The sequence below is a fragment of the Temnothorax americanus genome, unplaced genomic scaffold (assembly GCF_048541705.1).
Source record: "Temnothorax americanus isolate GAGA-0224 unplaced genomic scaffold, ASM4854170v1 Scaffold31, whole genome shotgun sequence".
In the NCBI taxonomy this organism is placed as follows: domain Eukaryota; kingdom Metazoa; phylum Arthropoda; class Insecta; order Hymenoptera; family Formicidae; genus Temnothorax; species Temnothorax americanus.
Genome location: NW_027509453.1, coordinates 2336386 through 2362179, shown reverse-complemented (window position 1 = coordinate 2362179; position 25794 = coordinate 2336386). Strand labels below are relative to the sequence as shown.

At 36.5% G+C, this 25794-nt stretch overlaps 2 protein-coding genes across 6 annotated transcripts; one reads left to right on the top strand and one right to left on the bottom strand.

Annotated features, from left to right (window-relative positions):
- Positions 1-334: 334 nt before the first annotated feature.
- On the bottom strand, positions 335-24787 carry Ckn (CRK like proto-oncogene, adaptor protein). Of its 3 annotated transcripts, none has more exons than XM_077412718.1 (7): positions 24437-24787; positions 5512-5790; positions 5024-5347; positions 4559-4896; positions 4037-4423; positions 3463-3924; positions 335-3348 (listed from the first exon to the last, which is right to left on the bottom strand). In XM_077412718.1, the coding sequence occupies exons 2-7, from the start codon at positions 5780-5782 to the stop codon at positions 3091-3093; spliced, it is 2040 nt and encodes a 679-aa protein (XP_077268844.1). In that variant the 5' UTR covers positions 5783-5790; positions 24437-24787; the 3' UTR covers positions 335-3090. The 3 variants fall into 3 exon arrangements, with proteins under 3 accessions (XP_077268844.1, XP_077268843.1, XP_077268841.1); XM_077412717.1 differs by lacking the exon at positions 24437-24787 and adding an exon at positions 22650-23287; XM_077412715.1 differs by lacking the exon at positions 24437-24787 and adding an exon at positions 15064-15403.
- LOC143900930 (glucose dehydrogenase [FAD, quinone]-like) lies at positions 7881-14340 on the top strand. 3 transcript variants are annotated; one of them, XM_077412721.1, is made up of 7 exons: positions 7881-8605; positions 10282-10458; positions 10604-12460; positions 12552-12820; positions 12915-13068; positions 13711-13874; positions 13969-14340. In XM_077412721.1, exons 3-4 carry the CDS (start codon positions 10694-10696, stop codon positions 12696-12698), a joined length of 1914 nt encoding a protein of 637 aa, XP_077268847.1. In that variant the 5' UTR covers positions 7881-8605; positions 10282-10458; positions 10604-10693; the 3' UTR covers positions 12699-12820; positions 12915-13068; positions 13711-13874; positions 13969-14340. The 3 variants fall into 3 exon arrangements, with proteins under 3 accessions (XP_077268847.1, XP_077268846.1, XP_077268845.1); XM_077412720.1 differs by having other exon boundaries at positions 10282-10476; XM_077412719.1 differs by having other exon boundaries at positions 7882-8605; positions 10282-10472.
- Positions 24788-25794: the final 1007 nt, after the last annotated feature.

The following is a 25794-nucleotide window of genomic DNA, read 5'->3' as shown; positions in this document are numbered from 1 at the left end:
TATAAAACATTGAAATATATATTATTGGATGAGTATTATATTATCGAATATTATTCAAAAAATATATATATATTTCGAAATATATAAATAGATTTCTCGAATATAATATTCGACAATATAACACTCGAATAATACATTTCAATATTTTTAACGAGAAGAACTTCATTTCGAATCAGTTAAAAGCTATGTGATAAAAAAGACAGTAATTTTTTCGTACGTGCTCTTTAAAAATGTGTTCTATTCCAGTTTAATTTTTTTTTTTTTTTTTTTTTTTTTTAATATATTTGTCTAATCTCTCTCTAGAGGGAAAATAATTTTTATACCAATTGAGAAATGAGGAATAAATGTGTCCATTGGCTTTATTTAAAGATCAATCACCCTTTTCTTTAATCGATAATTCAAATAATATATTTAAAATGCGCATTTATATATATAAACCAACATGGAAGGAAGGGAGGTTGTACAATGTAGTTAGGCGGGCATTTGGCTCGCTGTAAGCGAGATTATAGCGAGACTGTAGCACGCAACACATATGTTTGTACAAAAATTATAACTAATTAATATACTGTGTGTATAGGTATATGTTTCTGTGTCTGTCTATACACCATGTAGAAAGCAATGTGCTCAAGAAACTGCCGATTAACTGCCTAGCCTCTACCTGAAAGCGCAAATTCTGAATTCATATTACCTATAATGTTTGAAATTGGAAAGCAAATTAAGAAACAAAATATTATTCCTCCTCATTTCTATTACATATTACGCGAAGATGAATCTCCAATCTACGCGAAACGAATTTATTTAAAGAGATAAAAATCACTATTTTTTTTTAATTTAATTTTTTTTTAATGGCCAAAGGATGTCATTAAAAGAATAGTTGGATATCCTGTGTGTGTGTGTGTGTGTGTGTGTGTGTGTGTGTGTGTGTGTGTATGTGTGTGTACAATATATATGATATATATATATATATATATGTAAAATATATATGTACACACACATGTATATACTATATAGAATTATAATACATCTACAGTAATTAACAAGACAAATCTCTAATTCTGCACTGGGCAGTCTTCTTCATTTTTCATTAATTAATTCTAAGTATATAATGATATACCTCAAAACTTTATATACGTTTTACCAGGTGTTATTTCCTTATCTACAGAGCGCGATTGGATTTGGTTATAAACAACAACTCTCATTAGAACTAAAAATAGAATGTGTCACGCAAGAATGGTGTTATAATAATTATTTATTTTATCATAAATCATGCGTTTTGCATTTTCAGTCATTAAAACTGGTACGTAAAGTGATCTCTCATTGGGAAAATGGGCATATAGGTCACTTTTGTGTGTAGCAAATATTAGTAATACGTAACACGTATTAATACATTTGTATAAGTATTCAATTATTAATATAATTTTGTTCGTACAAAAAACATTTTTTTCCAGCTTGAAATATCAAGAATGTTATGTAAGATTTTTACCATTTTGTTTCTCGATGGATTCTCAATTTAAATCTCTGCCATTTGCATCAGTTATTGCAAAGATAGATAAAAAATGTTTTCGACGTATCATCTTACAATACTATAAGTATATGCCGTATATAGCACCTTATAAAAAGTTTCTTGCAAAATATTACGTCCAGATCGCAAAACGTACCAGTGACACGCATTTTCGGAAGACCGTCTTTCGAGCGTCTGTCTCAAAAGTGTCCCCGCAGCTACCACTTCGATTTAATACATATGAATACCTTCCAACTGCTTCGCCATATCCAGATGTGCCACACAGTAATGGTAAGCTATGTACGTTTCTATATTCATTAGTACAGATAATAAATACAAAATGTTAATTGGCATACATTACTTGTATCTCTGTACTAAACCATATTGCCTTGAAATTCTAAATACGATCAATAGCATCCCTCATAGACCTCTCTGTTAAAAGAGGAAGCACTATCAGTGTCTCCTAAAAAAAACATGTAGGATTTTATAAATGCATATCGGGATGCAACCAAGTGCAACCTGTTGATTATTTTTCACCATTGTAACAAGCTCCCTACGAATATGTCTCTAACGTTCGGAGTTGCTTTATTTGGGCGATGGAACACATGATTATCTTTTTTTGCACCTTGCTTTCATACAAAGTCAACTATGAGTAAAAAATTTTCGATTTCTATCGTATTATCGATTTAACAAAGGACGGAAATAGAAAAATATAAATTGGAATGTACGTATGTTAACGGAAACCAGATTTTTTTAGAGAAGAGGGGTCGGGTTTGATTAGTTACAAAGTTACAGATATAAAATGGCTTTATACAGAAGACACATGTGTTCTTTTCGAAATGCCTGCAATATGACCCGCATAAATCATAATTATACTAATATATCTGTATCCGTTAGGAAATTTTATTCCCTTTCTCCCCTCCCCCTGCCACATCAGTATTTCATATTCGTTTGAATACTGGGTTGCCCTAATTCATTATAGAATAGAGCGACACGTATATTATCACTCGTTTCTAATATTGTCCATTTTTAAAGAAAAAAAGAATAATAAGAAAAAATATAATTCTACAACTACTCCAAACAAAAATAGAAAAAGATTGTGCATTATCACTATAGATGCAATACCACAGCTGCGTTCAGAAATTTGCTGGAACGTTCAATGTTTCCATGCAAAAATAAGTAAACTTCCTCTTTCAATTAAAAAAAAAGATCAGAGCAAAGTATAAATTACGCAAAAATAATTCCGGAAATGCGTCAATCTACACAATATGAAACAGAATATTCTCATCGATTTCGAGCGACGTAATATGTTATTTGTTCTTTTTTTTTTTAATAAAAGATTCTGTTCTTCCTCGCAACGAAGATATAGATTTATATATCAGTAAATATTTCCGTCTTTAAGAATCTTAGAATTTGAAATCCTCGAGTCTCAACGCGATTCGTACCAGTTTATTCCGTCGTGAATTGCAATTCACTTGTGTCTAATTGTGTACGTTGCACTAATCAAATTTATTTATTTCATGTATCAAAGCCTGCAATCCTATGGCAACTTTAGTTAAATAGAAAAGTGCAAACGAAGGCAGTGACGATTATGAGTTCAGGCCCTGGCGTTTCTCTTCTTCGAGCATTGCGTCGAGCTCATCTGTAAGATTGGCAAGCATATTTCCAATGTCGTTCAAAACATCCGCAGGTTCACCACCATTGGAATGATGATTGATTAAGTGACCGCCGATACCACTGTTGGGGCCACCCGCCATGTATTCTTGTGCTCGACTGGCCCTTTGTTTTATCGTGCCGGCATTCTCGTTGGCAAACGGTAATGAATCTGATTCTGTACTCGAACTTGACTGCAAATATAAAAATAAAATATATATATCATAGAATCCAATGCAATTAATAACGTATGTTACATCATTATTACATCATAAAAAACGGATACATTAAAAACTCTTGAAACGTACTTTAAAACTAGCGTCTGATCCGTTGCGATGTTGCAGGGCGAGAGATGCAATTAGCTCGTGCTCTTCGTTAATATTAACGCTGACGCTACCCCACGAACGTGACATGGAAGAAGACGGTCGATTTAGTTGCGGAGGCGTGGAAGGTGCCGGCGTAGGCGCCGGCGGCGGTGGCGGTGGGTGATGAAGCAAATGGTGATGTTGATGATGATGTTGATGAATGTGATGATCGTCGCATGATGCGGTTGGCACTGGCCCGCTACAGTCTATCACGACGTCACCGACCGCCGAGCCACCGATACCGATTACGGAAGAACTAGTCGTGTCTCTAGAACTTTGTCGTCTTGGGGGTGATGGAGGACATCGTTTTGGAAGATGCGGACTACTCTCGAGCCCGTACGTTAATTGATACTTGTTATCCAAGTCTCTCGGCAAGGACTTATATTGTCCCGGTGTCGCAGTGACCTGAAATTACAAAACAATTGAATCATCGAATCAGCACAAAAATTTCTCTCGCTCGTTTTCGTTTCCATTTCGTTCCACCATACATCCATACGTTCGAAACAATCAAATATACCTTGGCTACGGGCCGCGGGCGAACGAGACAATGTCTTGGTCGTGGAAGAGTGCCACCACCAGCATCAACAACGGAAGCATCATTCGTGGGTGTAAGATCGCCGTCCTCGAAACTGCGGGGACGCCAATCGAGGGGTTGTGGATGCGGTGTTGGTGCCGGTGAAGGAGGATAGCCAAGAGGCGCATCTTCTAGACTCTCCAAAGATTTTCCCCGGGAGCTAGTACGGCCAACTGTATTATAGTCGGTTGGAAACGCGGCGTACATACTTTTCCAAGCAACACCAGAAGTGGTATCGTTTCCACCCCTTTGAAAAGATCTAAGTACAGGCGAGGAACAATCCTCATCAGGCGATGGTAAATCAGGTCCACCTCGTTGAATAACAACGTCCTAAAAAGTCATAAATTATGCGATATTATCTTCTATTCCGTAACATTTTTCGCGATATGTTGATCAAGGTAATTAAGAGATTACACTCTCTTAATGAATTCGATATTGATGAAGATCATAGGGAACATAATTTACCTGTGTATGTCCAGGATGTGGTGGCAGACGCGCAAGGTCGAGTGGCTGTATACGCTTGCCAGCGCGAATATCCTTAACTCTCTTAATTGCTAACAATAATTTTTTCTGATGCCCTAACCGTACGATACCGATGTCTTCAAGGTCCTCCCAAGTGAGAGTTGTCACGTCCTCGACGGATCGCATACCCTGTTGATGAAGTGCGCCAAGATATTCCTCGAGCCTGAGAAGCCTGAGCCATTCTTCCAACGATCCGGGTACATGCTCCGGCAATCCATCTCCTATAGACAAATTGTCTATTTCCGCTTTTAGTCGTTTCCTATGATTAGGTTTCTTGATACCTGTAAAATAATGTGTAAAACTGTATGTACTTGTTTAAATATTTCAACGAGTAACATCTCTATGAATTAAATAAATGCATTTAAGAATGCGCTTAGATTAGACTTGCTAATGCGATATGTGTCTCACCTATAGCCGTGAGATCCTCCGGTGTCATGCGCGTTATAGTAGCAAGATCGTAACCCGCGGAAGCAAACAAGGGGAAGTATTCTTCAAATTGGAGCTCGTTTAACCAAGCGTGAACGACGTCGAGGTCTGCCGGTCGGTCAGGATGACTTCCGAGGGAACTAATAGAACATCTAGGAGATGAGGCGAGAGCGCCAGGTCCTCTAGGTCCCAAGTGATATCCAGACGCTCTTCCAGAATCTAATGACGCTGTAGAGTGCCTAGAACCGGAACCTGATCCGGAACTACCGGGACTGTCTCTGCCAGGACTCTGGGTCATATCGATACCTAAGAAATATCAAAACATTCATATTTTTCAACCATAGCGGTAAAAATCTTTTAATAGCAACGTATACTTGTTATTTAAAAAAACGATGTTTTTTTGCGCTCTTCGCATTAAAAAAGAATTAACCTAATATAATAATAATAATATGACGTCGTATAATTCGTACCTTGATCTTCGGCGTGGGCATATTTGCCGATGACCGGCGGAAAGGCGAAGCCCGAATGGGTAAAAATAGGTCCCGGACTTTTTCCAGATGGCATCCCGTAGGAACCATCGTCCGCCGTGCCCCCGGGGCCGCTTCCGGAAAGGAAGCAGCTATCCTCGCTGCTAGCATATCCAGCCGAGCCAAAAGAGGAACCGGAGTGTCGAAACACGTCTGGTACAGCTGGTGGTGCTACTTTCTTCGCTTGAGTCACGGCTTTGGACGGCCGGCTCATACCGCCAACTGTAACATGTATAACAGAAGGTTAATTTTAAATCAACAAAATATCAAAACGTACATCCGTTTACTCTCTAGTTAAAAGTATGATCATAACGGTGTTCCGATATATATATATATTTTTTTTTTTCCAAATTCTGCGAGAAAGAAAAAAAGATATTTGCAATCTCACTCTTTATACTGATACCGTAATGTAAGTATCAAATTTCAGCAAGTTTTATACACATTCGGTTCTGATAAACATAATGTAAGGCTGGTTTCGTCAGGATAGCACGTAATAAATGCTTTGTGCGTTGTAAAGAGATAAACATGGTCAGTTATTAAAATAAGTAAAAATTGTGTCAAGAAACACGTCTGCACACCACCACAGTTACGGACAACACAATTGTGTAAATAAGTAAAAATTGATTGTGTCAGGAAACACGTTTGCAACTGATCTGCAGCAGGCATCTGACATGCAGGCACATTGTTGTGATTATTGAATTGCTTTGTAAGAATAGGTACACTTGAAGAAGACTCGAATTAGAGTCGAAACATCGTGTTGAATTTTAATTAAATTGCCAGTTATAGTCAAAGAATTCTTATTATTATTATTTTTTATTACATTTTCCATTTGGTGATGATTTGTACGCAAATAAACTTTGGAAATTGTAGCTTGATGTTTCAGGCACCTATTATTACATGTTTAACTTTTCACCAATAACAAATTAATTTGTTTATAAGTCTGTTTGTAACATGCTGCAAAAGGTACAATTTAAGCAACCGGTCGCCTAAATCCTGCCTGTGGGTCTTTTAAATCATACCTCCTTGAAAATATCAAATTTAAAAATAAAAATAATTAAAAATATAAGATTAATGAAAGAAATCACTAAATTATACCTATTTTACTAATAATTTATTTTAAAAAAGTATTATTAAGTACTTGAAATTAATAAATCACAATAATGAAAAAATTAGGACGTCTCTGTCGTGTTAACATAATTTAAATTATGTCGCGTAACGTATAGAGATGCATGCGCATGAGTATACAGCATGATTTCCTAGATCGTATCGGCACAATACAGGAAATCTTATGATAGTGCGATTTAAAAAACTTGGTAGATTTTATAAAAATATAAATTTAATCTTTATAATAATTTCAAATATGCATATGCAAAGAATGTAAAATATTCTACAATAAACCTCTTTTATGAAAATATATAAAAATTTATAAGAAAATTGTATGATTACATTATTATATATATATATCAGCTGTATAAATTGATCAAAAATGTACATCAATTGTACCGGAATTTTTTAAATGTTGTTAGCACGCACTAGGCCACGAGCGTGGCCTAGTACCTAGTAGACAGCGCACTAGTCTATTGAGCCAAAGGTCCCGGGTTCGATTCCCGGTAGAGCTAGAAAATTTTATTCGCTCGTTCTCCTCTCGGAAGGCAATGGCAAACCACCGAGAGTATGTCTTGCCACAAAAACTTCTCTAAAGAATAGCCGTTCGAAATCGGCGTTAAACTGTAGGTTCCATATACAATGTGTATAATCCACGTGCGCAACACATGTATATGAAGAGAAGTCACCACGCTCGGACACGAGTAATAGAATTTGGAATGGAATGGAGCACGCACAAAACGCCGTCGTGCTGTGAAATAGGCGATTGTTGCAAAATAAAGAGTCAGATGTAGCCCAAGGTCTTGCTTACATGCTGCAAGACCTTGGCTACATCTAAGATGTACATCAAAAATATAGGTCTATAAAATAAAAAAATACGCGATTGTTGCGAAATAAAAAAAGTTAGATGTACATCTAAGATGTACATCTTAGATGCCCTGTAATATTTATTTACAGCACGACGGCGTCGTGCGTGCAACATGCAGCTTAAATGTCTATTAAAAAGGATGGCTACTCAAATCAAAATGATATAAGAATTAGTTCTATGGAGGATATTCGTCTATGGAAATCTGTCGTCCATGCCAAAGTTGAAGACAATTGTCTGCACGGTTGTCGAGTAATTAATTATTGAATTTATACTCTTATCTCTCTCATATATGTATACAGGCAAATTTTACGACACCTTTAATGTAGACAATGTAGTGTATATAATCACACATACTCAGGAATGATGAGAATTTAATAAAAATAGATGCAAATAATTATTTACATGTTCAGGAAAGACTTTTACGACGACTGAAATGCCTACATAGTTATAAAAAAATTGTAAAAATAGAATAGTATATTGCTACATTTCAACGTTACATAATAACATCCCAAATAGCATGCATGTTGCATAAGACGTCGTAAAGATAGAAGATCTGAGTTATTTAGTAGGTTTTGACGACATACAAACAACGATTTAAAACCTTAAGAAACAGCAAATTAAAAATGTCCTCCACATTTTTATTTGCTTTCATTGGCTCGTTTATGTTATGGGACGAAAACACACCCACAAGCTCCGCCTGCCCCGCCGTCCACTCGCAACCAACTTCCTTAAAAATTTCTGGAGAGAGGTACTGGTATATAAAGAGACGAAGCTGCGGTGGAGCATACTCAGTATTTCGCATTATCCAAGCTTGTCTGTGACTCTGCGAATTCGAGTCTTGTGTGAGCTGTGCCGACGAGGGCTCTATCCCTGGTGCCGTTGGGATAACGGACGGCTGGACGGCGAGGACAGCGCGGTGTCTCCCGAGGTGCAGGTGTCTGGACACCCCTCCAAATTGGAGGATAAGAAGACAACGAGGCCGCCGCTTAAACGACAGGCCGACGAGGACTTATTTAGCCCAACCGAACAAATTACACTGCGTTGAAACCGATTCTCCTTTACAAGGTAAATTAAATACTACTAATCACTTCCAATGCTTAGCCGAGACGGTATAGAATTACTAGGGCGAGATGACGAGGATTTTATAGAACAACCACTTTTGCATACAATCCAAAAGAAAAAGCTGAATTATTGGGGCAAAACTTTCAAAAAATATATCAAGAAGCAGACAGTTTCATATCCACATGAAAATGTAGTAAATGAGTACGTTGAACTCTCAGATGAAAAGACACCTCAATGTGATTTAATTACTCCTCGCTTAATTTTCGATATCATCAAATCATTTCCTAATAATAAAGCCCCCGGCTCTGATAAGGTCACCACTTCTATGCTAAAAAAATCATCAGATAAAATCGTAATTCAGATCTATTACAATATCTTAAACTCTTTTCGATTATATTATTTTCCTTCGTGTTGGAAGACGGCAAAAATACTCGCTTTTCCTAAGCCGGGCAAGCCACAAACTTCTCCGACTAATTATAGGCCTATAAGCCTTTTAAGCTCTCTAAGTCTCTAAGTAAAGTTTATGAGAGTCTTACTCACGCGGATTGATGCCTTTTTATCAGAGAATAATATCATAATCAACGAACAATTTAGCTTTAAAGCACGCCATTCTACCATTCAACAATTACTTAGAGTCACAGAATTTTTCGCATTGGAGATTAACAAAAACGAAGCTCAGCTATGGTGCTACTCGATATACGAAAAGATTTCAATTATGTCTGGCACAAGGCCTTGCTATATAAGTTAAATGCTCTTAACATGCCAGAGTACATAATCAAAATAATTCGCTCATATCTAAAGAATCGCAAATTTATAGTAAATTTCGAGGGTAAAACGTCATCTATCTGTGAGGCTATCTCTGTAGTCCCTCAGGGCTCTATCTTGGGGCCCATTCTATTTAATATTTTTATAAATAATATTCCCAAGGACTCTAAGACTGAACTCGCAATCTACGCTGACAATACTGCCGTTTACACCTCCTTCTGGAGCCCGGCTATACTCGTCAGCAAATTGCAAAGACATGTTGATGCCATTGTTTAATTCTGTAGAAATTGGAAGATGGCTATCAATAACGAGAAAACCGAGGCTATAATAATTATTCGCAAAAAATTTTCAAGACCTCCATCAATAAAAATGTCAAGTTTTAAAGTTTCTTGGGCCACTAAAGTGAAATATCTCAGCGTTAACATCGACGCAAGCTTAAAATGGAAACCGGCAATTGATGATAGAGTTAGTAAAGCTCAGAGAGCTCTTAGAAAATTATATCATCTTATAAATAAAACAAGTAATCTTAAGACGAAATATAAACTATTACTATACAAGACTTGTGCCAGATCAGTGTTACTTTACGCGGCTCCGGTCTGGGCAACAGCGCACAAATCATACATTGAACGCATACAAATTATGCAAAATAAGTTTCTTCGCATCATACTAAATCTCCACCAAAGTACGCACCGCTGAATTGCACACTCAAACTCAAACTGAATATATAAATGAAGTTATTCAAGAAAAGAGTCACGGTACGGTCTCGCTTCGCGTGTACTTGGCGCGAGACACTACCGTGTCTCTTGATATAATTTTTCCCTAAATTATGTTTATTGTTTTTTTTTTTTATTCAATTCTGAACGAGGCACTTCCATACCTCGAATCTCAATAAACTATTTTCTTTTTACTTTCAGGGATCTTATATATTGCCATCGCACTTGTACCTTTTGGAACAAAACGCATGTTAATTTTCGCTTAAAGAACGCTCCAAACTTCAACTACATGGCTACAAGAATATGCAATAAAAAATAAGGGGTGTTAATTGAAAAATTTGAAGCAACCCTGACTTGACCTTAACGACTCCACAAAAGGTCTAACTAATACAGTCAGTAAATAGATCCTTTTAAATCTTACAACTCTTGTCTAAAATATTTCTTCCGAAAATATCATTTTTTCCGAAATAATGTTCTGACCTTTTTGTTGCACCCTGTATAAAACGCGCACTTAAAATTACAGGCCAGGTATATATGACGAGCATCTAGGCATACTTTCTATCATTGGACATCATTCCATATATTCACAAAGGCCAATTATTATTTAAATATAATGAACAATATTCGAAGGGTCCTCCACGTTCTCAGTATCTATACCATAATCAACTCATTACACGGACACTCATACAGCAGTCTTCATGGCAATAGTAATAGTAATAACGGATGGACGTTGCAAAAATTACTAAGCTCAACTATTGATTTCTTGAAGCAGAATCAACAATATGTAAATCAAGAATTACCGGATATGACACCCCAGTTTGGAGACAGATACGATTTTATAGTGATCGGCGCTGGTACGGCTGGAGCAACCATAGCCGCAAGACTAAGCGAAGTGCCACAAATTAAAGTACTGCTGATCGAAGCTGGTTCCAGTGAAAACCTCTTTATGGATATCCCAGTAATCGCTCCCATCTTCCAGATATACAGTAAAATAAATTGGAACTATCAGACCAAATCATCCCACAAGTACTGTCGTGGCATGAAAAATAATAGTTGCCATTGGGCGAATGGAAAAGTAGTCGGTGGCGGTAGTGTGCTAAATTTTATGATAGCATCTAGAGGCAACGCCGAAAATTACGATCGATGGGCCGAGATGGGGAACGAAGGCTGGGCATACCAGAACGTCCTCCAGTATTTCAAAAAACTGGAAACAATGGATATTCCAGAGCTGAAATCGGATATTAACTACCACGGTACCGATGGACCAGTACATATCACATACCCGCCATTTCATACCCCGTTAGCAGAAGCCTTTCTAGAAGCTGGCAAGGAGCTGGGATATTCACTAGTGGATTACAACGGAAAGAACAAAATAGGATTCTCATATCTGCAAACCACAATCACAAATGGCACTCGCATGAGTAGCAATAGGGCATACTTGCATCCCGCGCACGGTCGCACCAATCTTCATTTGACTCGTGAGAGTACGGTGACAAAAGTGCTAACCGATCGTATTACAAATCGAGCAATCGGCGTAGAATTCATCAAGAATAAGCAAACAATACGTGTGTTTGCGAAGAAAGAAGTAATTCTATGTGCAGGTGCCATTAGATCGCCGCAATTATTAATGCTTTCCGGCATCGGACCAGCAAAACATCTTACCGACCTAGGCATAAATATAATTCGAGATGCGCCAGTCGGCGAGAACCTCATGGACCATCTAACCTTCTTTGGATTGACATTTACAACAATTGCAGCAGCAGGTTACAAGTTTTTCAATCTGATAAATCCGTTTCATATATCGGACTTCTTAATCAATCAAAGTGGACCGTTTACGATTCCGGGCGGGTGCGAGGCCCTCGGTTTCGTCAACACAAAACAGCCAAGAAATAATAATAATTTACCAGACATCGAATTATTGTTTGGCGGTAATACAATGAAAGAGCTTGTTCCCCCAAGGTTGTTCCAACTTAAAGATCCTATAACTCAGGAATGGGATAAGTACAGACTCAGCAATGGCTGGACTGTTTTACCAATACTGCTGAAACCTAAAAGTCGCGGTAGAATAACATTGTTAGCTAGTGACGTTAATGTTAAACCAGAGATCGTGCCAAATTATTTCGATGATCCAGACGACGTCAGGACAATGATTGCTGGGATTAGAATTGCGTTAAGAATTGGTCAGACAAAGACGATGCAAGCGTTCGATTCTAAATTGTTAAACATTACTTATACGGAATGCAACAATTACGAATATGACTCCGACGCTTATTGGGAATGCGCAATAAGGATGCTATCAACGACACTTTATCACTACTGTGGCACTTGTAAAATGGGACCTAGTGGAGATCCGACTGCTGTCGTCAATCCCAGATTAAAGGTATTTGTTTGTAAAAACATAATAGAATATTCATGCGGAATATCATAATAAGCAGCATGTGTTTTATAAATTCATATGTAATATTTCGCAGGTTATTGGTATTCAAGGATTACGAGTAGCAGACGCATCCATTATGCCCGAAATTATATCGGGGCACCTAAACATTCCTGTATATATGATCGCCGAAAAAGCGGCAGATATGATCAAAGAAGACTGGGGTTACTTGGAAAAGTCATAATTATATAATGAACTTTTATGAAAAAGTAGCATTATCTATCAACGACATTTTATAACTACTGCGGCACTTGTAAAATGGGACCTAGTGGAGATCCGACTGCTGTCGTCGATCCCAGATTAAAGGTATTTGTTTGTAGAAACATAATAGTAGAATATTCATGCAGAATATCATAATAAGCAGCATGTGTTTTATAAATTCATATGTAATATTTTGCAGGTTATTGATATTGAAGGATTACGAGTAACAGACGCATCCATTGTGCCCAAAATTATATCGGCGCATCTAAATATTCCTGTTTATATGATCGCCGAAAAAGCGGCAGATAATAATATAAATTCCTTCAAACGACATATTTTATCCAAACATATAAGTAATTATTCGCAAAATGTTTGTAAAAAAAGTTGTATGCAGAAAACAAATGTAAAGTACGCTGTAAATGATGCTGTAAATGATGCAACTAAAATGTTTCATGGAAACTGTAATAATATTATTGAAATAATCTCAACTACTTGCAACAAATAATGATATGAATATAACAGATTTTAAGAAAAAGATTAATGAATCGGCTACTCATCTTGTAATGAAATTGTATGCTTATGGCATACTTTAAATCGTAATATGATTCATGAAATTATTAGAAATTATTCTTCATTTTTTAATAGCATTTGCTTTCAATTTTTAAAAACAAAATATGAAAACATAGACGGTTTATGTAATATATTGCAGATAATAGAAAATGCGTTTAAAAATTTTAAAACTGAATATGTAACGTTTCAATACTTACAAAATATAAAATGCTTGATAATGCCGTCATTTCCTGTTTATAGTTTCATTATTTTAAAAAAATATTTATTAACAATTTGTATATCGTTTCGAAGAAAATATTTCTTTCAGTAAAGAAATTGAGAAAATATATGCATTTAACTTAAGTAAATATGTCATTAGTACCCACCAAATAAATAATTTTATTGAATAAAGTAATTTTTTTTTTATCAAAATATTTTTTTCTCAGTGTATGATCAAAGAAGACTGGGGTTACTTGGAAAAGTCATAATTATATAATAAACTTTTATGAAAAAATAGCATTATCTATCAACGACACTTTATCACTACTGCGGCACTTGTAAAATGGGACCTAGTGGAGATCCGACTGCTGTCGTCGATCGCAAATTAAAGGTATTTGTTTGTAAAAACATATTAAAATTTTCATGCAGAATATCATAATAAGCAGCATGTATTTTATAATTAATTCATATGTAATATTTTATAGGTTATTGGTATTGAAGGATTACGAATAGCATATATACGCATCCATTGTGCCCGAAATTATATCGGCGCACCTAAACATTCCTATTTGTATGATTGCCGAAAAAGCGGCAGATATGATAAAAAAAAGACTGGGGTTACTTGGAAAAGTCATAATTATAATGAACTTTTATGAAAAAATAGCATTATTTTATTATATTTTTACTCATATAAGATATGTTTACTTTATAATTACAACGATAATATAAATTCTCATATTTGATACATTATACGTGAGATATATCTTTTAAAAAGCAATTGTATTTAAAAAGAAATTCAAGTATTAGTTAATTTATTTCATAAATTCAAAGAGTACCTGTAAGTGTAAAAGTGAGAGACAGAGAATATTTAAAAAAATAAAAAGAATATTATATAATTCTAATTTTATAAACTTTTATTTATTTAAATTAATAAAAATTTAAAAAATGTATATTGCAAGGTAAATATATATAATTTGCCAAAAAACCACTTTTGATTTAATATACAATGTTTATTAAAGGAAAACCACACAGAAAACACATAAAAACTCAACTATTTAAATATAGAAGATAGAGAGAGAGAAACTACATAACAGTTTAATTAAAAGAAATTAATTCTCGAGAAACTTTGATCTGCCACCTGACTAAAAGTTCGAATCATTTAGATAAAGGTCAAGGTAAGCAAGATTGCCGAATAATCACATATTTCGTTATTTTATAGCTCTAATATTTATTTATAGCACAACGGCGTCGTACGTGCAACACTCATCTTAAATGTCTATTAAAAATGTCTAGAGAAAAATTACTAGTATATAAAATTACATATAATGACATTTTAAAATTATAAACTTTACAAAGTCTCTACTGTGATCGTGCATTTTGAGCCTTATGTTTACTTATCTCTCATTGTCTCGTTTAAAAATATTTTAGTATTAAATTGGTATGGTAATATGTATATAAGAATTTACTTTCTGCTGAAAATCAAATTTCCTATTTGATTTTAAGACGGTGAGATTAAATAAGAAATTTGATTGCGGTTTAGTTACATATCTCGTATAACATTACAATATTCGCGCACTTACGATGTAAGAGATTTTTCCAACTGCCATAAATGGCTTTAATGCATTTGTTCAGGGGCGTACTACTCAGCATCGCTGTTGTCTCACGTGTACTACACAGATTGCCTTCGGAGCAGCTTCTAAACAGGCTTTGATTGGCGCCAAACCTGCCCGTGGGCATTTCGCGCGAGTATAAATTCGTTATTAAATTATCCGGAATCCCATGAGACAGACAGATCTCTACGGCGGGGTCGCGAAAGCTCTTGTAGGTGGACGACAACTTTCTCGACGATTTTTGCAGAAATCGTTTTCCAGGCGGCAAGGGCGGAGGCCCCAGACAGTTCGTTACGGCAGTGATCGCCATTTGCGTCTATTGTTTGTTCCAAATCCCGTTTCAAACGTATAGATGATTTCTCTTTAAAAATTCTGACGCGCGATTGTCACACGAATTGAATCGTCACGTCACATTGGTCCCTTTTTATAGATTTCCGCGCAGTTGCATTATTTATAAAAAAGCTTATGCATTAAATTCTATATGAAATTCTTAATGTTTCTGATTCTCTTTACAATCTCCGTAATTACGATAAGTCGCTTTGTATGGACTTTTTTTCAAAATATGTAACGTTTATTATAATCACTCAAAAAAAAATTATTATTGTTTTGTTTTAAATTCACCATAATATGAGATACTTTTTTATTATGTTATAAAGTAATTATTTATTGGCTTAATTAGACCAACTTGTTCAATATCATCATTACTATTAAAACCACTGCGGATCGGATCTCAATTCGATTTATATTATGGACTTTTTAATTAAACCACCGAACAGAATATTAAACAAAAACACTTATTTAAGCAATATTTTAATTTAATTATTATAAATCTTATATATATAAAACCGATTATTCAAACACCATGTACGGTAGAAGCACCAATTGGGTTTAATCACTTTTTAAATAGAACAATAATTCGATTTGTGAAGCATTCGAAAATCAGTTTACTCCATAAAAGTTTGAGAAAAATACACAATATAACGTGTTTATCGAATTCGGTCGATCGAACGGCTGCGCTCGTCTTATAAAGGAAAAGCACCGCGACAGTTCCAAATACAACTGTTGGAAAGTGCGGTTTAGATCAGCGCAAGCGCACGTACGGATCGGCAAAACGACACATTGATGGTGACAAACGCGAATGGAGATCGAAGGTGGGTGAACGGGTTCCGGAGCCCTGGCGTGGGCCGCGTGGGCTCTGCTATACAGGATACGAGTGCGGGTAGTGCGAGAAGCACGGTCCATGAATCGACGCGAGAAATGGAAATATTGCAGGAACATATTGAATGAGGGCAGAAGGAAGGACCAAAAAGAGAAAAAAAAACAAGGAGATCGAGTTGACCGCTTGTCAAAGTTTTGCGCAAGGACGACACGTGGTTCGCGATCCGCTGGAAGAAACGCGTATTACCCCTCCCCCTCCCCATTAACGGCCACTGAAACAATTTGCTTTTTTCTAAAAACGCGCTCTGCATTTTAGTGAAAATATTTCGAAAAAAAAAAACGAGAAAACAGATAAAAAATAAAATATATATTTATTTTAATACGTTTAATAATTATAATATATTTTATTAATAATTAATATATTATATACATATATATTTTTTAAATCAAATATATTTATATAGATTGAAGCTAAAAGAATTGTGCAAGTTAGTTTGATTGTACTGCAATTTTAATACGAGTCTTAGTTTTCAATGACCTAAATCTACATTTCTTTAATTATAATAAAAATATTTTAATGTAGAAAACTATACATATATAATACAATACGTTTGTGCGTGGATTAGGGTAAGGAGGAACTATTTGAATCAGTTAAAAAAATCAGATAAAAAAATGTCAAGATAGAAAGAGGCCTTTTAATTTTCACCTACGTGCCATGCAATTTTCCCGTCGATAATAAGTGTATGCGATCATCTCTTGTAATGCTCATTTTATTCGAAGATTATTTGAACATTTTTATGTATCGTGAACAATTAAAAAGCATATTAACATTAAATTACACTCTTACAATTTATATATAAGTGTAATTGTAACATTAACATTTTTTATATAATTTATTCAAGAAAAAAAATATACACATATATTGAATTATACTCTTGAATAAATATTATACTCTAATAATATTTATTCAAAAGTATAATTCAAAACGTCAATCAAGTTTTAAGCGTTCTTTTTCGATTAAATTACATACTCCAGTTTATGAAAGTATGGAAGGCACACACAAAATTACATTATGTAACAATTACATTACATTATCTCCTAATTAATTTAACGACATATTTATTAATATATATCGCTACCTAAACATTGTTATACAGAAATTAAATAGCGATAAAATTAATCTTACAATTAATTAAAGCATATTATCTGGATTTTTTGCTGGAAGTTACCCGTCTGTGTCTGGGTCAAAATATTTATAGAAATAAAAACTCTTTACATCGAGATCAATTTCGTTGAATTTAATTAAATTGATAAATATGCAAAGCTTTATCGAATTTACAGAGAATCGCCGTAGCACGCCAAGTTACGACGACAGAATTGTTAATGTGAATGCAGCTTTAAGGATGCTATGGGCGTTTAAAAGCGCATGAACGAAAAAGAAGAGATAGAAAAGACCCGCAACTGCCCACGACCGGACCGAGCAATTTGCATAATGTATCGAGGTGGACGATCGCTGAAGTGAATCCACTGGATCCTCATCGTCAAGGACGAACGGAAACGAGTTGCCTTGCTCTGCATAATTATGATATGGCTTAATCGTTTTGTATCGCCGATTAACATTCTTTTTTCATTATATTGTTCCTCACAACCAAGGTACAATATAACGCTCGAGAAATTTTTAAGAGAGACATGTCCGCAACATGTCAAAGTTGTGAATAAATCCATCACGATTGACTTTGGTTTCCGAGGCGATTAAACGATCGTGACGAAAATAACAATGATATCGCTGTTTCAACAGCGGTTGGCATTTGATAACATATCGAGATATCTCATGATATAGTATTAGAGCTCGAGTATTATTTGTTTCCGCGCGACTGAAACACCCGAAGAGATCAATACTTCAGTGATGCAACGGATAATTGCAAATAGGGGCATCATCAATAAAATTCTCGCCGCGGTTACTGAAAAAGTATGTCAGCGAGAACATCATCATCTTGATAAGAATAGGAACGAAGTGATGATCGTGCATTATAGCGCGCATTGATTTTCTTTGACGTCTCATTAGAATCGAATATCAAAATGCGCGCGTTATTATACGCGTAAAGAAATCTGATATTTTTGTTTCCAGATATAATCTTGTGGTCTCTAACAGTTGGTTAGCTCATCCGAAATAAATCTCGAAGAGACTAAATCTACAAGTTCTCTCAAACTTCTCTCAAGTTTCTCGGAGCTCCTTCGCCCACGTGTATATACTCTTCGTTAACATACTTGCGTAAACACATGGAGGATTATGATGTAAGAAATGATCGACGTGTATGCGAGACGAAGATTTTAATATCGATATACTTTAATCAGTGTATTTGATCGAAGAAATAAAAATAGAAGAGCAAGTTCCGTGTGTGATGAGTATTTATATATAGCATCACACGTATTTACCTCTTAAATGCACACGGTATCGAGAAAAGCTGTGTTCTATATTTATAAAACTTCTTTTGTTAATTTTAATGAATATAAGGGTTAAAATCTTTTGATTATTACTCAGAATATTTTCTGCAACGTGTCAAGATCAATTTTGACATTTCATATAGTGTACGTTACAAGCGTTGAAGGTTTTGATAGAAACAACTTGCAACAAAACCATCAATTATACGATTTTGAATCATACATCTCAAATTAGCGTCAGCTTATAAATTCGTCGAGTTCGCATTCATTATTCATGCGCTGGTCCGGAGCAGTTTTTAAACAAAACGACAGGATACGAAACATATATGAATCTATATATTATACGAATTATGACTCGCTCGAATGATGAATTTCCACGAATTTATCAGCGAAGCGTGAATTACAGATTACAAATTGTGCATAGTCCAACGTCAATTTCATATCATTGTTAGCTGGTGCTGTTTGAATTGTTCCTTTTAAAGCTAGTAAAGTACTCTATGAAACGTTTCAAATTTCAAAAATCAAAGTCTTAAATATTATACATTGAATAAAACGAATTAATTAAACACTGCATCGATTATTTTTAACGTAGATTTATTATAGCAAAACCCATCAAAATTAGTGAATAATCAGCCATATCATTCTTCGTAAGATTATATAACTGCTATATATTGCAAAAAAATTATTACAAAGTATAACATGCTCGTTAAAAAATTGTCGGATATAATAGTGTTTTATAAATTAATAAAGATTGCCTTAAGAAAAAAATCGTAATATTTATGATTTTTCTCGCAGTATTTAAAGATAATGCTTCTCAAACAGTCAGAACGGCTGTTAAAGCAGTTAAAGCTATTAAAGCTTTCTAAAAAACATTATCTTTCCTTTATCTAGACTTTCATAACGTATAGGAATATTCGTAACAAAATATAAAAAAGGTAATGCTATCGCATATCTTTATGCAAATCGAGTAACGATTGTGAGAGTCGATACTGGAAAGCATTTCCTCCTCTATACATTCTGACGAACGTGAGTTGCAAACCCATTCGAGTTCATCAGCGGTTCTATACAATTCGGTCCTGGGCACAATCCAAGTGCACTCGTACATCGAGAACGCTGATTTTGCACAACTTGTACATCGTGAAAGAAGAAAAATAAAAGGTAAAAAGAATAAAGCGAGGCAAGCTTAGCTCTTAACTTTAAATATTGAATTTGTACGATAAAAATTTAAACTCTTTTTTCGCGTTCACGTGCTACCGATTTATTAATTGAACAATCAGAATACAGAATTGGAAATAATTTCCCATAATTTCAAAAATCTTTTTTTTTTCAATACGTTAATCATATCAAATCTATGCGATAATATTTCACAGTAAAATAAAAATTAATAGAAGTAATAATTAATAGAACCAATAATTAATAGAACTGTAGAGGGATTAAACACAAGCTAAATTATTTTGCAAGAATTAGTTACCCGTCAAAATTTCATCTTTATTAACCGAATGTCTCTAATAAAAAAATTCATTTAAATATATATAACATAATTATGCACGAATAATTCGTTTATGCATCAAAGAGTTCGTAACGACAACGTTTTTCAGTTTTCAGATTTCTTTTTCGAGTCATTTATCTTTGTTATCATTTGCATTTGATAAGATAACATTTTATATAATATCGTTAAAATCATTCAATGTGTGTTAATTAAGACAGATAATTACCAAGATCTTTTTCATCTAATCACTTGGATTAATACTGATTTTTATAAACACATTTACTATCCATATTTATCCGTGTTTGTGCATATTAAGTGCCTCAGAAATACACGTTAGAAATTATGAAGTGCGGTACAAAATTTAATTTCACAAATATTATTTCGTGACCGCTCGCAGCCGCCTCCCTATACCCCCCATCTAATCAAGGCTAATTAGACAGACATTACTACAATCTAACTAAACTAGAACCTGGATTTCCTCTTTTCTACCTTAGTAGTAACTATAGCAATGATAAAACCGGATCAATACAGAATACCTTAACATTTTAACATTAGACGTCAAAATAGTATACTAAAATTTAAAATTAAAAGAAATAAAATAAGCTAATAAACCTGGCTGAGGTTCATTAACCCATTTTTTAATAATGAAAAATGCAGTTGCATGCACATATCTCTCAAATATATGAGTTTTATGCAAGGTAAATGCAATGATAATGCTATGCAATTTGGATTTAAATACAGCATTATACATTTACCAATTTATTTTAATATCACATAAACACACGCACGTGTAAAGAGGGAGGAAGGGAAACGAGGGATACACATTCCTGTTTATCGATGTTTCACGATGGTAATCTCTGTAAAGTTTAGTCCCACTTTCTCAGAATTATTTTTAAAATATTGGACTGTCTGAATATCTCCCCGAGGAGGAGTTCTAGCGTTCTTAAGTTAGTTTTTAAAAAAAGTTCCATCGTTTGAAATAGAGAAAAAACGCCATTTGAAAAACTAGGAGATTAACTTTGCGATGGCTCTCGTTACCTCGAAGTCTTAACTTTCATCAGAGTTCTTAAAAGACTTAAAATAATTTCACAGTTTTATATTAATTCTACATTAGTCGTTCAGAAAATTATGTCCAAGATCTCAAAAATTAACTTAAAAAATATTATAAAAAAAAGCATGATAAAAAGCATAATACAATCATCATATGTTGTTAGATAAAAAAAAAAAAGTACGCTATTATAAAAAACTTTTGCACAATAGTATTGTTTTAATATACGATGTTATTGCGAAAAGTAATAAAATACATAATTTTAACTTTGTGCTCCAAAAGTTTCAAAGCGTTAAAGTAATCTAGTTAATTTTTGAATGTGTTTTGTATAGAAAACCAGATTAAAAGAACATTATAATAAAGCAAATTTTCGGATTTAAAGGATATTAATATGAAAAATATAGAATGTAAAATAATTACCGTATAGTCGTGAAAATTTTATTTAAAAAAATATATATGTATATTATCTAGCATTATGATTTCATTAAAAATAGTTTTCTACCTTAAAAAGATGTTGAAATGAAATAACTATGCCACATAAAAGAACAAAGAATAAGACATATTTAAATTCAATGAAAAGGATTAAAAAGAATTATTAAGATTAATAAGAACATTATTTTTAGAAAAATTTAAGACAAGAAACTAAATCTTTTTTTAATGCCATTTTTGGTTATTTAATATTTCAAATCTAATCAAGCGCAATTATAATGTACGATGCTCCGGAATATATTTTTTCATACAGAACTCTTGTATGGTATACGCTTTTGAACTGTTCGGTTTAAAAATCAAAATATAAAACTGCAAACCTTTTACTTCGTTCCCAGCACAACGATATGAATTCCACTTAACATTTCGACAAATATCATTACTTTCGATAGACAATAAACTGATCGTAAATTATCTACCAACGAAAACGTAACGAAATTACAACACCAACTGTACATCAGAATCAATCGGATAACGAAGCATCTCGCTCCGAAATAAGATTATAGAAACGTAACAATCAGCGTACACATACGCATACACACACAACACACGACGACAACGTATGTACACATGCATACGCACACCAAACAAACGCACGCACACACGCCAACGCGCCGTATGCAAGCACACATACAGCGCGCGCGCACACACGCACACACACACACACATACATACATACATACACGAAGCATATGCGAAATGCGAAGACCAATGTAACATGATCGATCTCGATACGGAAAGGCGAAAGTCGGGAACGATCGTTCCCGGCGAGGACGCGGAGAATCCCGTTTTCACGAAAAGTAAAGGGGGAGGGAGGGAGAAGGAGGGGGGGGGGGGAAAGGGCGCCGGGGAAACCGTGCGCGGGGGGACGGAGGAGGAGGAGGTAACGTTCGGCACGTATAGAGAGATCTCGTGACTGTGACGATGGCTTACCGCTGATGCGTCTCATGGCGGCTCACGACGCGGCTGCTCGCGCTCGAGCTCGAGGTCTCCTTCGGTGGGCAGCAGCGCGCTGCGCCGTCGTAAACGCGTACGTGAGATCCCCGCGCGCAACATAAACAACATACCACGCGGATCCGGGCGCCGCGGTATCATCTGCCGCGCCGTGTACACGTCGCACCCGCGGCGCGTCGGCCCGCACGCGCCATTGCTCTCTCTCTCTCTCGCGCGCGCGCGCTCGCGCGAGTTCGCTGTTGGCTAGCTCTCTCCTTTCTTCCGCGGAGTATTCGGGAATACGTCCGAGTATATACGGCGTATACTCCTCTTCCAACGCGGCACGCGCGCGACGCTGTCACCCACGCGCGCTGCGTTCGGCTCCGTAATCGCCTCCCCCCCTGCGCGCGCGCCCCCGAGCCCGCTGCCGCTGCCCCGGCACACGCGAAACCGCACGACCGCGGGGGCGAAGGACAACACGCGAAACGTTTGACGAGCGTTCGCACAACGCGACTTGCGCACGGGGGGAAACGATGCGACGCGCGACGCGACGACCGAGCACCACCAGACGCGCGATTCACCGCGGCGTGCTGCGCGGTGTGCCTTCTCGACACTCGACACACAAGAGTGCCGATTAGTCCCCGAAACCGCCGCCAGGGTGTGTATCGCCAGCGGACGGACGGGGACAGACAGGCGGTGTTCGAAAAGAAATAATAAATAAACATTATGACAATACTCCACGTCTTCTATAAATAAAGATATAAGCGGGGAAAATTCTTCTTTAGTTATTGCGAGATATAATTTGTGGTATTCGATCGATAGAAAAGTTTTATTCCGCGAACTTGAAAGTAGATCAAAATAATCGATTTCAAAAGTCGATTATTCATAATCGATGATACCTCGAAAGCATTAATATAATTCGTGACTTTTTTGCAGTTTGTAACGGAAGAGTTTTAATTAGAGAGTTTACGACGGAATTTCTAATTGCACAATTCGCGCGTCCTTTTAATTTAATTTCCCTTTCCAATCTCAATGCTATTTGGTATATCGCAATTAATCTCACGTTTCTCGCGATAATTCAAATCGAGGCTACAATTAAAAGATATTATACCGGATGACCAATTGAATAAAAATTTTTAAAACAAATCTTTTTATACTCATTTGTTTACCGATGTAGATTAACTTTAATCACGGTTCAACTCACTTCTTATCTTGTTCTAATTTTCAAAAAACTAGAAACAGATGAAAATAAATTAAACCGAGATTAAAATTCTCTTAATCAGCGTATAATTAAAACGACATTGATGATTTCTCGATCGTTTCTAAAATCATTATTCGAACTACCGAGAAAATATTATATCGCCTTAATCATTCTTTTTTCAAACATCTGAATACATTCGAAAATCCATTAAATATGCAGAAAACGACTGTTTTGTTCGAAGAACAAAAACAAAATGATATATCGGTCGTTTACAAGTGGCATCTTCGGGACGGAAAGCTTCAAAGGACAAAGTCCTGAGATATACAAGTTCGTGCGGCGATACAGCGATGCTGCACGGAATCACCATGGCGACAAGTCGTAGGCCTCTCTCTCCCTCTCTCTCACGGCCTCCTCGTTCCTTTCTCCACGTTCCCCGTTCCCCCGGCATACGCGCAACACCTCTACCTGCCTCTCCGTCGCCCTGCCACCCACCAGCCACACACCGCACACCGTCGACCGTCGTCCTCCGCCTCCCTATGCCATCCCCACACGCGCGGCTTTTTCCCGACTACGTGTTTCGACTCACCAATGTCCGCGAGTTCCGCTGCTCTGCACGTCGCTCGCCCGAATGGGATCACCACCACCACCTCTCCTCGACGCGGTTCACGGAGACGGGGCGGCCGTACTCCTGGCGGCGACCTCGCGCGCACCTCGCGTCATCCTTCCGCCTCCCGGAGTCCCGGTTCCCTGCTTCGCCGTGGGCTCTCTCTCTCTCTCTCTCTCTCTCTCTCACTTTCTTCGTCGTTGACGTTCACCGCTCGTCCGTTCAAAGACGCCGAGCACCGCGACCCGCGACGGCGAAGAACCTCGAGCGCGGGATCGTGGAGCGTCGCGATCTCGACGCAAGAGCTCCGCCGCGGAGGTCCTGCAATAACGGCTGCCTCGGCTAATTTTCCGCCGGGGAAGCTGTTCAATGACGATTCGTCACCGGTCACCGGCGACGAAATTCCGGGTAGCCGGGGTTGGGTTTTGCACCGGCTAACAATGGGATGGGAGCGACAAGGAGAGACGTGGGCCGGGCCGACCACAGGCGCCCGCGCCCGTGGAACGGCAAAAACGATACTCTCCTGAACTCTCCTCTCGCTCTCGCTCCTTCGCGTGCATGTCCCCCGCCAGTGCAGGCGCGAGACCCGCGCGAACCCCGATTATTAATCCCTTTACGTGCCCCCCGTTCAAAGCTTGTCCTGGACTCTGATCACAAAATTTATAGCTTCTAATTAAAAAAGAAATTTACAATTAATTAGCTCCTATTTTTTCTCATTTGATTTTTAATCCTCTGAATCTCTTTGACATATATTTTATAAATTATTTTTTATCCTCACTTCATTTCTACATAACGTAACATCGTTTATATTTCCAACATTTGTACGCTATTACACACGTTAAAAGAAACTAGGCAAGTAATGTAGGATTAATAACGCGTATCAAGATCAATGGAATTAGGCCCCCTTTTTTCAACCCTTACCTATTTCATTCAATAATAATTTTTTAATGAGTTGACGTTTAAAATTCTCTGAAGCTTATTCAGGACGGGGCATCCAGGGCTCGTCTCAGTAAATGTGAAATTTTGCTTTTGAGCGAAAAGAATTTAATTGAGAATTTCTTAGGATGTCTAACAAGACGTATACAAGATTGTACCTGAGCGATATTTCATTTATCGTGAAAGTTTATAAATTCGAGAAACATTCTCTCGCGAAAAAAGAAAAGATAAAGATAAAACGACAAAAGCACGATAACGTGACGAGTATCTGACTACTTTCGCAAAGCGGACCATTTGTATCGAAAATATATTTTAACCCTTCGCGTGTAACGTCGGGTCACTCGTGCCCTGGCGAAAGTGACCGTCCCCTGTGACTCTGTCCCTTGTTCATATAAATATATTGT